General features: G+C 58.5%; 1 protein-coding gene across 2 annotated transcripts in view; it reads right to left on the bottom strand.

Moving 5' to 3' along the window:
• Positions 1-12175, bottom strand: part of SCUBE1 (signal peptide, CUB domain and EGF like domain containing 1) — a 141740-nt gene that overhangs the window by 24595 nt on the left and 104970 nt on the right. For both annotated transcript variants that reach the window (XM_021921650.2, XM_021921651.2), the window contains 4 exons: positions 11950-12066; positions 4835-4957; positions 2142-2258; positions 454-576 (listed from right to left, as the gene is read on the bottom strand). In XM_021921650.2, the coding sequence (XP_021777342.2) occupies positions 454-576; positions 2142-2258; positions 4835-4957; positions 11950-12066 (480 nt within the window). The remainder of the gene's footprint in view (positions 1-453; positions 577-2141; positions 2259-4834; positions 4958-11949; positions 12067-12175) is intronic.

Raw genomic sequence — 12175 nt, 5'->3', positions numbered from 1 at the left:
CAACTGTGCCCCACTGAGGCTGCTGCACCCCGAGTGACCCTCTTCCTCCCCCTCAGCTTTCCCGGCAGGACAAGGGGAAGCTGCCAGAGGAGAGGCCTCCACACCCACTCCCTCTAAGCTTCTAGCCCTAACGGAGACATCAGCAGGGCCCCTGTGCCCCACGGCTGTGGCTGCACACAGACCCCCAGATCTCCTCTGTGCCCTCCTCCCCACCGCAGGTCCCTGTTGCTGTGCCTCTGGCTGACACTGGCATGCTCTGCCTGGGACCCCCTCCTTCTCTGCAAGTCCTCATTCCCATTGGCCGTACCCCAGCAGCAGAGTAACCTCTGCACGGGAAGGCAAGGCTGGAGGAAAGTGAGGGGCTGCCCTGCTCAGCCCCACCTCAGAAAAGCCACTGCCCCTCCCATCCAAGCCCGGGTACAGGGGAGGAGCCAGCACAGGGTGGCCACCTACCCACGCAGTCCTTCCGGTTCCAGTGGAGACGCTTCCCTGGGGGACAGACACACTCGTAGCTGCCCTTGGTGTTGACGCAGCCCTGGTCACAGCTCCCGTTGTCCATGCTGCACTCGTCCACATCTGGAAGCACAGCAGGCGTAAGGGCAGAGGGGAGGCTGGCGGCCGGTGGCTGGCAGGGGAGGGGACTACCCGGGGCAAGAGGGCCGAGAATCTCCTGACCCCCGGAGTCAGACAGCATCACGGAATGCAGAGGAGCAGTGCACACGCCACACGCACACACACGCGGGGGTTTAGAAGGCTCCTCACAGACCCCAGCGTCCCTTCCCCTAGGAACCTCAGTCGTTTTCTGAACTCAGGCAGCTGCACCCCAGGCTGGGGGGCAGAGGAGGTGGCACGTGATTAAAGTTCCAACCCAACCAGGTTTTGTGGCACAGGGAATACGCACTGCTCCAGGGACTGTGAAACTGATTTTATCATGGGACTCTGGACAAGCCCTTTTCTAGCCCCAGGTCCCCTGCGGTACAACAGATACCAGGGTGAACGAGGTCACCTCCTCTGACCAAAAGCACCTGCTGGAGCTGGGGGAAGGGGCTGGGCTCCATGTTCTGCTAGTTCTTGAGCTGCCTGCACTGGGCAGGCCCAGGGAAGGGGTGCCCAGGTTTTCGAGAGTCTTTCCAGAAGAATCTGTAGCCCACCTCCAGAAGCCCAAGCACCAGCTGTGTCCTGATCACATTCTTGCCTGACCCTCTCTGATCTTCAAGTGGCCTGGCATCGTGAGTGTGGCTGCCCCCAGGTCACAGAAAAGGAAGAGACAGGGGGACCGTCCTTGGCTTCCCAATCTTCACCCACCACGCCCATATAACACCAAGTCCCAGCAGCCTAGCTCTGGCTCCTAAATACATCTAGAACCTTCCTCTTTGTTCCGTCCCTGCCCACCCTGCCCTGGCTCCAGCAGTGTGCGCTCCCACGCCTGGAGCTGCCTTCCCAGTGGTACCCTGGATTCCACTCTCCTTTCCATGCGGCCACTGGGGCATCCAGTTCCATGAACTTGACCATATTGCACCCCTGCTTAAACCCTCCACAGGCTTCTCCTCTGACTGGGAATACACCCCCAACTCCCCTGTGGGCTCCCGAAGCCTGCATGGTGGGGTAGTGCCCCCTATCTGCATCTTCCTCTGAGCTCCCTCCTCCTGTGGGCCCAGCCCTGTGGCTGCCTCTTAGTCCTGCTGTCCACTGCTTTCTCACACGGAAGCCTCTGGAGTGCCTCCCCACCCCCTAGCCAAACACTCCCCCTTGGGGATCCCGAACTGCGCCTCTACCCTGCCCCTCTCTGCTGTGAGCCTCCCTGGAACGAGCTGTCTGGAATTTCCATGTCTTGGCTGCCTCCGCTCCTGGCCCGGGTTCTCTAGTAAATGTGGTTTCCAGTCCCATGCCCATCTGGTCAAGCCCTGGCACTGGCAGAGACCTGCTACCCACCTCTAACCATTTCCTGCTACCCCTTGTCTCCCCAGCCCTGCCCCACTTGCCCTTGGCTGAGCCCCTCTGCCCAGCAGTCCCTGTCCTTGCTGAGGCCTCGGGCCCCCCAGGGTTGAGGGCAGGGTTGGTATGCGGGGTGCAGTGTAGGTGGCCGTGCGGCCAGGCGCGTGCCTCGGGGGGGAGGTGGCCCTGGCGGGCAGGCTGCAGACCTCCGCAGTGAGTTGTCCCATAGAGGATGTAGCCGCGGTGACACAGGCACTGGAAGCTGCCCGGGGAGTTGATGCAGATGTGGTCACAGGTCCGCTCGAAGGAGCACTCGTCGATGTCTGCATGGCCACAGGGAGACAAAGTTGGGGGAGGAGTTTGAGGGAGTGGTAGGTAGGCACGGCCTGTCACTCTCAGTCACTCAAGGCACATCTGTGGACACATAGTCCCTGGGCCGAGGCGCAAATGGGAGACTCCTTCTTGCTGCTTGACTTTCCATTGTGTTTCCATTAGCCTTCTGTTTCTGGGTTGGGAGCCACCTCACATCTTTTCTGGAGATGAGCAGGGCAGAAACATTGTGAATGGAGGGGATTATGATGAATCTCTGCCATTTTACGATCTCACAGTCAACTCTGATTAGGAGTGGTAGAGAGGCATTGAACCCACGCCTGCAGGAAACAGACTGCGGCTGGCCCCAGGGCCCTGCGGAGGCAGCTGACTTGGGACATAAACCTAGGCCTCTTGGATGCTGACCAAAGCATCTTTCCCCATCACCCCACGATGTTTCTTGAGAAAATAAGGAAAACCATACAAGTAAAAAGAGAAGAGGAAATATACCACCCATAAAGGTTAAAAAGGCAGCTCTGATAGAATATGAAAGGTGATGATGAGCTTCCTGGCAGCCAAGGTAAAAAGGGAAAGAGGGAATCTTTCCTTTTTTAAAAACGGAAAGAGGGAATCATAGGGTGTTTGTTCCTGGAAAGGAAAAAACGAACCACCATGTTCACTGGAGACAAGTCTGTCCTGGCCATAAATTCTGAAGAAAATGGCTGTTATGGGACAGTTGATGTGGACCCCTGAAGGCAAAACAGACACCAACCTTCCCCTCCTTGGGCATAACAGTTAAGAGTTCATTCTTTGAAAACATTAGCTCATGTAATTTCACAAATATTTGTCATATATGCATATTTATAAAAACACTAACACAAGGAAGAAATTGTGCATGGGTGCTCAAAGGTGAGTGTGCTCCCTCCCAGGGAGGATCTGGGACCTCCTGGTGCTTGTGGCACCTGGGATAAAATCTGAAGGATAGGACCAGCCTGGAATGAGGGAATGAGTGTGGAGGAAGGGTGATTCAGGCAGCTGCTAGGAGGTAGGAGCATGTGGTGCCCAGGAGACGCACCTGTTCCCTTGGGCCTAGCGCCATCTGAACTCCCCTCCCCTCCTAGGAGCCTCCTAGCAGTCACCCTGGCAGGTCCACTTGTGTGGAGCCCAAGGGGGACTGCGGGGGTGTCTGGGGTCCCCTGAGTGCCAAGCAAAGGAGCATGGACCCTTGCCTGCTAGACCTGTGGAGCCCAGAGCCCCAAGGCCTCAGAGAGATGAACCTGGAAGGGCGTGAAAAAAGATACAGGTGGGGGTGGGGCGGGTGAGGACAGGGCCTCACAAGCGATCTCACCTCCTCCTCGACAGCCGCCTGCCTCTTTCAGGGGGCAGCTGGGATGCAAGGTCAAGGGCTCTCTTCAGCCCACTGCAGAACTTGGCAAGGCCAACAGAGAAACAAAGTCAAAGTCAGAGGAACCCTGATAGGGCTTGGACAGACACTGTGCACCTGACCAGACCTCAGGCCCTGAGGAGGACAGGGCCAGAATGCCTGTCCAGGGATGAAGAGGCTGAGCCTGGGGAAGGGAGTGGCTGGCCCGGGGCACACTTGATTCTGAGGACGGCCGGCCCTGGCGCCACTCCCGCCAGCCTCCTGCTTTTACATTCTTCAGGGACCTTGCGGGAGCACAGCCCTTACTCCTCAGGGCCTCACCCTGCCCTGTGCCAGGCCCCGAGCTGCACTGACAGGCAGAAGCACAGCCCAGTACCCAGACAAGGCCACATGCTGCCTGCAACTGCTGGTACCCCACAGGCACAAAACAACCAGACCACAGCTGGATCATCGTCAGGGAAAGAGGGCCCTTGCCCTGCCACATGGGGTGCCCCACCCCCTGCACTTTCTCCCAGTGTGGGGCCCACAGGGCACCTGTCCCCTTCCTCATGGCCTCATCCAGCCCTACCAAGTTCCTTGTGGTCCCCTAAACCTCCTCAGGCCGGCAGTGCCATCTCCTGTGTGGGTTTACCTCCCTGGCTCCTCCTGGAAAATCCCTACTCACCCCTCAAGCATTTCACCAACGGACCCTCCCCTGTAGCCTTCCCCGACCCCGCTCTGCACTGCCAGCCTCTGGGCTCCCGCTGCATCCTGGATCCCACTAGACTCGTCCTGGGCTGGGATTCTTGGCTTCTGTCCAGACCCCTCCTTCTCTTTATCCTTGTTTCCAGCAGAAGAGCGCCTGCCTGCAATGTGCAATGCTTTCCAACAGATGGCAGCATCCCACCTCCGAAGCCAGAGGAGTTCGATGCTGGGAGGCCCGTGGGCCACATGGGGAGGGAGGGGCTGGGTGAGCTGATGAGTTCAGCCACCGGCTCCCTCTGCCACCTGGGACATGTGCTGAAGCCCTCCCGGGCCTCAGTTTCCCATCAATAAAAGGAACAGATTGGACTGGATATCCCCTAGAGTCATAAAGGACCCCGTTCCCTCGGGCCCAACCCCATCTGCACTCCCCTCCCCTCCTAGAAGCCCGTGTCAGCCCAGGAGGTTGGAAGAGGCACGACCCCGCTGGGCCCGAGGGCCACCTGGGGCATGGCAGGGGCTCACCCTGGCAGGTGCGCTCATCGGTGAGCAGCTTGTAGCCCTTCCGGCAGCCGCACTCGAAGCTGCCCACGGTGTTGCGGCAGAAGTGGTCGCAGCCTCCGTTGTTGACCAGGCACTCGTTGATGTCTGTGGGAGCCAAGGCGGATGGAGGAGTGAGAGCCAGGAGAATCAGCTTGCGTGACCAGCGGGGGGACGACAGACTAGCGGCGGGGATGACACTGCTCTGACTTGCCTGGTGCCCACTTCCCAGGCTGGCTGCTGGCTCCCCAGCTGGGCAGAGGGGTGGAGGCCCTGTCTCGCAGGGGTCAGGGCAGGGACTGGCTTGTACTGCAAAGGGCCAGCTCCCCAAGCTTCACCACTTCCCCTGGGACTTGGCAAGCCTGGGATGTGTGACATTGAGTAGAGAGGAAGTGATGGCTGCTGTGCCCGGCAAGAAAGCAGGGACGGCGACTCTCCCATGTCCTCTCATCTGCAGGTCCAGGGAGGCCGCCTGACCGGCAGGGAGGCTGGAGCAGGCAAGCACCACTTCTGGTGACCTCAGCAAGCTCCTGGACCCCTAAGCCTTGGCCTCCTGTCTGCAGAGCGAAGACAGGAAGTGCACCCACTTTGAAGGACATCACGAGGACTAGAAAACATTTCCACAGTGCGGGTGCTTGATCAGCGCTCAAGAAACGTTTTTCAAAAAGTAGGCATTTTTACCTCTGTTGGAGGAGTACACTGAGGCTTAGAGAGGGAAAGCACCTGGTTCAAGAGGCTTCAGGACGTAAGTGGGCAGCTGTGCTATGCAGTGGGCCTGACGCTCCCCATTTTCCCAGCCTGACTCCTCGCCTGTTTGTTTGAGCTGCTTCTTCACTTAGCAGTGAATGAGGTGTAGTATGCTCCGAAGGTTGCCTGGCCCAATCCCGAGTAATAAATGACACCATCCTGAGCAACTCTGCCAGTCAGCCTCTGCTTGCATACCTCCAGGGACGGGGAGCTTTCTCCCTCCCAGCATGGCCTGCCGCCGATGCCTCACAGATGTCTTCCTCACCCTGAGCACAGCCCTGACTCCTGTGAGCCCCCATGCTCCTGCTTCCTTGCTGGGCCCATCTGGGCTTTGCCCTTAGGCCCTGGGCCAGCCTGGCATTCTGTTTCATCAGAGGTCCCTGTCCCCAAGGGGCTTCTTCTCCAAGGGACACAGTCTTAGCTACTCCCAAATTCCTCTTGGGTCCTGACCTCCAGTTCCCCATGCCGGCCACCCCTCCGGACTCTCTCCAGTTCCCCATGCTGGCCACCCCCTCCAGACTCTCTCCAGCAATGAGTAATAAAAATAAGAGGTTTTATTTCTACACTACAGGGTGGCTTAAAAAAATAATCAGTGCTGGCCAGGCATGGTGGCTCATGCCTGTAATCCCAGCACTTTAGGAGGCCGAGGCAGGCAGATCACCTGAGGTCGGGAGTTCGAGAGCAGCCTGGCCAACATGGAGAAACCCTGTCTCTACTAAAAATACAAAACTAGCCGTGTGTGGTGGCGCATGCCTGTAATCCCAGCTACCTGGAAGCTGAGGCAGGAGAATCGCTTGAACCCAGGAGGCGGAGGTTGCGGTGGGCCAAGATCGTGCCATCGCACTCCAGCCTGGGCAACAAGAGTGAAACTCCATCTCAAAATAATAATAATAATAATAATCAGTGCTGGCTTTCAGGACGGCGGTCTCACCCTGACTTGAAGAAGCAAAAAGGAGGCAGTGGAAGAGGCCCTTCCAGAGAGGACAATGGGAAGAGCAGCGCCTGTTGGTCACCGGTCACGTCTCAGCAGACCTGCCAGATGCAGATTCCAGCACCTGCAGAGCCCATCCTGGGCGTAGTTGCTGGGTCAGGTGCCTGAGGGCCCGTCCAGTGTCACTGGCACCGCCTTGTGTGGAAGGTAAGCCTGCCCCCACTTTACAGATGGCACTGAGCCCCGTAGCGGCAACTTGTTCCTGGCACTGCTATTCCGACCTCAGGCCAGCCCATGTCGTTCTCACTTTTCTTTCCTCAAACCAAACAGGCTGGACTTGAGACCTGCCCAGAGTCCTAAAGCAGTGTTCCCAGGGAATGTCCCCCAACGATGACAAAACCAGGATATTAGAGGTCAAATCTCTGGTCAAGAATATTAGAGGCGTGCAGGGTTGAGATGCCCACATGGCTCTCTGGGAGCCTTGGGGAGGGACATAGCATGTACTTTCTGGTATCATCTCACGTGACCTTCAAAACAACACAGACAGCAGGGCTCCCATTTCACAGAGGAGGCCACAGCACTGCACCAGGAGCCGTATCTCAACCAGCGCCGTGCGAACCCAAAGATGGGCCTGCTACAGCATATCACGCTGGCGCTGCAGCCACCACAGAAAGAGATATGAAGCCCGGCGGTGCCGCTCCAGGGCAGAGGTTTAGGAATCTGGATCATTCCTTCCCCTCCAACCCCGGGATTAGAGGCGGATGGGGAATTTCTAGATACAAGCCCCAGGTAGAAGAACAGAGGCCCGTCTCGGCTCTGCCTCAGTTGGCAGGAAAGGCACCTCTCTGAGCCTTAGGGTCCCATCTGCAAACTGGGCTGCTAAATGGTGCCTCTCCTCGCATCCCCTCTCCCAGCATCCTTAGCAAACTGAAATGAGCTAAGGCTGTTAAGCAGACAGGGGCAGCACATGATCATTCTCACCACTCCTGCCTCCTCAGTGGAGCCTCAGGCCCTCCAGAACCCCCAGTCCCATCCCCTGCCCCATCTGGGCCTGTCTGCTAAGGGGCTGTCATAGCAACCAGACAGGCAGAGGGAGGCATGTTTGCCTGAGGCCCAGGCTGGTGTAGCTGGCTGCCTGGGGGTCAGGATGGAGGGAAGCCCCCTCCTCACACTACCTCAGGATATAGTGAAGGGGCTGCTGGGCTCATGGCCCCTGGGGTGCAGCTTCTGCGCCTCTCTTCCCTTCCACTCCTCCCTGGGTTCCCACCCCACCGCCCTCCACCAGGCAGCCAGCACCACCTTCCACACACAAATCTGGCTGAGTCCCTGCCTGCTGGCCAGCATTCTGAGGCTCCCGAGTCTGCTAGGATGTGGGCCCTTCCTCTGCAGAGGCTCCCAGTGCTTCCTTTCCAGCCCGGCCAGGCTGCCTTGCCTCCTCTCTCCAGCCTGCTTGGTTCCTGCCGTGGCAGCCTGGACTCCAGTGACTGCACCCAGTACAGCTGCAGCCCCCACTCTCACCTGCTGACCCCAGCCCTGGGAAAAACGGCCCTTCTAGAAAGCCTTTCCCGCGTTCTTTCCAGAGCCAGTAGCTTCCTCTTCATGGGACCTCCCTTTGGGGGCATGAGAGGGCCTTGGGACACAGACTTGGGGGTGTCTGTTCCTATCTCACACCCCAGGGCCCAGCGTGAGTGTCCAGGAACGCTCACTGAATGAACGAATGGGTCACGGTGATTCCAGACAATGGAGCGGGCCTGAGGGCTGAGGGAAGGGTGGGGTCTTGGGTCACTGAGTGGATTATTTGGGTGCATCACCTAGGGTTGGAGCTCGAGTGCGTGTGCATGGGGGCAGGGCGATGGGGTGAGCTATAGGGACGCACAGGACACTGGTTCTGGCTCCCTCCTGCCCATCTCATGTGGGGGACCACGTAGGGGAGGGCTTTTGGGTGGGAGCAGAGAGAGGGCACGGGGTCATGGGCTGGCATCATCCTGGAGTGCCCAGCAGGGAGGGCCAGCTGCTGGGTGGGGCTGGCCAGGTGGCGGGCACTCGAGGGTACCATTGTTCCTACTCGGGTAAAAGCCCTGGCTGTGGCCTGCCTGGCCCAGAGCACTGCGCAGGGAGGAGAGGAAACAGGCAGTAGGTGGGGGTTTCTCCCGGAATGTTCTGGAGATGCTGGGAAGAGGGGCTGGTGACCCTGGGGGAAATGCAGGCTTCCGCTGAGGAAGGGAAGATACACGTCTGCCTTCTCTCACTGCCAGCCACTGGCAGCTCAGCCCTTCCCCATTTCTTTCAGCTACAGTCACTTTCCCATCCTCCTAACTCTTCACTTGCCAATGGCAAGCTGCAGTCCTGCGTCCTTATTCTTGAGGCCCAGGACCCCCTTCCTCTTGGAGGGACCGATTAGCAAGACAACCGCCTCCCAACACCAAATGGGCAAGGCACCCAGCAGGGAGCCCTTGAGACGAGGGCTTAGGCACATCTTCCAGGCCCGCCTCGTCCCCGACATTCAGACAAAACCTCCCAACTTCCCCACCCCTGCCTCCACCTGCCCACGTGACCCCCACCCGCCCAGGGTTTGCAGCCCTGGGCTGTCCAAGCCCGCTGTGACCTCTGTTCTCCAGCCACTCCTCTGGCTTGACATTGACATCTTGGCTTTCAGAAAACATGGAGCCTTTGAACTCCCTCCTCTGAGATCCTCCCCAGACCCTGCCAAGATCAGGATGTGCACCTGACCGAGGAGCCAAACCCTGGGGCCAGGGTCGTCAATTTGCTGGGAATCCTCCTGCCTGTGCCTCTCCAGCCAGGGCTGGGAACACACCAACGACACCAACCCTGGGGCTGGAGGCCACCGTCTGGTTTCCCAGGCTCCCTGAGGTGGTTCTGTGGGCAGTTCTAGCCAGTCCCTTGGTGCTGAAATGTGGGCATCTATGGACATGTATGGTCTCTGCCTTCTCTATGTCTGCTGCCAGTCCTGCCTTGGCACTGCCATCTTGAGCCTGAGTGACAGCAGCTGTGTCTGGCTGCTCTTCCAGACCCTACTGGGACCCCACTGTGGCCAGGGTCAGTTCAAAATGAAAACATGGGCGTAAGCCTCTCCTGCCCAGTGCTGACTGGGACCTGGCCAAGCTTGTAGGGTAGCCCTGGGCCTTGTGCCATCTGGCCCGTCTCCTTTGCATCCTTCCCAGTCCCAGGTCCTTAAACCCACAGGCCTCTGGCAACAGTCACAGTGCTGAAAATGCTTCCCCTGCCCCCACCATTGCCTGATAAACGCCTCTTCCCCTCAGCCCTCCCCGGCCTCTCCCACCTCCTGCCATACTGAACTTCTCTATCCCACACCAAGCAGTCTGTAATACTCAAATATCTCAGTGATTTAAAAAATGAAAACCTGTCTTCTGCACTCAGTAGAGGATCCCTACAGGCAGGAAGCATCTCTTTTATTCATCCTTTCTCACTGGAACCTGCATACACTAGGAGTCCAGAAAACGCACCTGTTCCGTGAGCAAGTGAGGTGATCTCTGACCTCGGCCAGAGGGAGCCAGGGCCCTAAGGGCTCTGAGTACAGCCACAGGCCCGGGGCTGGGCATCCGTGGAGGAGGTTTGGCCAAAGGGCTGAGTGGGGCAGCCTGGTGAGAGAGCCCCAACTGTTTGAAGAGAAAAGGAAACGTGGTGGTGCGGGGGTTGGGGCGTCGCCTTGGGGCTGTGGACAGCCCTCCTAAGCACCACGCTACCCTCAGAGCCAGAACCAGAGCAGAAGGAAATAAGTGTCCCTTGGGCTACGAGGGATGGTTAGGGGGCAGCAGTGGGAGCCCCAATCCCAGTAGCCCCATCTTGGGCCACATGCCTGCCCTGTACCAAGACTCTATCTGGCCCAGACAGGGTGGCTCCTGGCCTCCAGACCCCATTCCAGCAGCCCCAGCCTTGCCCGAGGAATTAAGCTCTGCTTACCCCTCTGGCCCTCCAAAGGCAAATGCTGGCAGGCTGTGCCATCGCTGGGCTGTGGAGATGCCCAGATCTGCGCGGACCTTGGGCTTCCTCAGCCAGTTACTCCTGGCACTGAGTCATGTGGCGAGGACTCAGACGCCACCCACCTGCCCACTTGCCAGCCAGGAACGCACTGAGGCTATTAACAGGCTGAGTGGTGGCCACAGAAGGGCTTTATTTTCAAATAAACAGGCGGAAGCACTGTTATTTCTGTCAATAACCACTCGGTTCTTCCCAGCGACTTGGCAAGGAAGAAGTCATACACTGTACAAAAATACATTTATTTTTACAGGCTTAAAAAAAGTCCACCTCAAGCTATTTTAAGTCACCCTAACCTCCACTTTCAATATTTTCCCCGACTGGACTTTGGAAGTTCCAGTTCCTCTCCCCTTCGCGCCCTGCTCTCTAGGCGCTCCCTTCCTGGCCAAGTGTGGGGGTACTGCCCAGAGCTGGGGTGGGGGCAATTGGAGTGTGGTCTGGAGCGATGCTGGGGGCACTGAGCGCTGCCCCTCACCCTTCAGCACAGGGGGCTCCAGCACTCAGGCCTAACACCCTGCCCCAGGGCCCACAGCTTCTTGGGGGCTCTGTCCATCCTTTGGGGGTAGCTGGATCTCCTCATCTCCAGGGCTGGTCTATTCCTTCCCCAACGCCTGTCTTGAGAGCCCAGCCAGCTCTCCTCTCCCAGCTCCCCAGGCATCCTGTTTCCCGAGGGTCCCCTCAACCCAGGAGGTACTCGGTAAGTCTTTCTGGGGTGACTCAGGGGACGAGTGGGAGGATACACTTCTGCCTTCCCTCACTGCCAGCCACCGGCAGCCCAGCCCTGTCCCTCCTTCCTTCAACCGCAGTCACTCTCAGATCTTCCTGACTCCTCATTTTCCGATGGCGAGCAGAAGTCCTGGGTCCTTATCTTTACAGATGGGATCCCCCAGCCTCGCCCCTTCTGGTAGTGACACACTGTCCTTATTTTTCCTGGCATGAGTAGACCTGCGTGTCCCAGATGGCCCTGCACCAGACTGTCCCCACCAGCTCTGCAAGACCCACTGCAACCAAAGGTCAAGGGGTTTGGAAACGCGCCACATTCCACCCGCCTTGGGAAGCCACGATATCACTGAGGGCCCAGGGAGCCCCACGGTAGAGATGCTGGCTTAACTGTTTAACCCAGTATGCAGCCAAATTCTCGGACCTCAGTGCCATTTTGGCCCAGGAGCCTGCTGATGTGCCGTAGGACCTATGTTCTCTTGAACCCTGCTAGGGACTCTGCTACTGGCCAGCCCTCCCTCTTCCTGGCCTCTCCAACAGCAATGCAAATGATTGCCAGGCGTCCTTTCCCACAGCCACACGTGGCCCCCATCCAGCCCAGCCCTGGGCCCGGCTGTGCAAGCACACGGAGGCTCCTGGCCAGGCCAGTACAGGCAGGGGCGCCCACACCGCTCCACATGCTGACCTTTGCACGTCTTCCCGTCCGGCTGCAGCGTGAATCCAACGGGGCAGCTGCATCGCACACCGGTGGCTGTGTCCTTGCACGTCCGGTCGCAGCCTCCGTTATTGACTGCACACGTCTCTGGGGAGGGAAAGAGACAGAGACCTCAGTCTCCTTGGGCAGAAGCCACTGACTTTCCCCTTCTGTGGAGAGATCTTCTGAGACAGGAGACCTGGGTTCAAGCTCTGGC

This window comes from Papio anubis, chromosome 16, assembly GCF_008728515.1.
Source record: "Papio anubis isolate 15944 chromosome 16, Panubis1.0, whole genome shotgun sequence".
Classification (NCBI taxonomy): Eukaryota; Metazoa; Chordata; class Mammalia; order Primates; family Cercopithecidae; genus Papio; species Papio anubis.
Note: the sequence above shows the minus strand (reverse complement) of the source record. Positions and strands in the feature narration are given on the sequence as shown.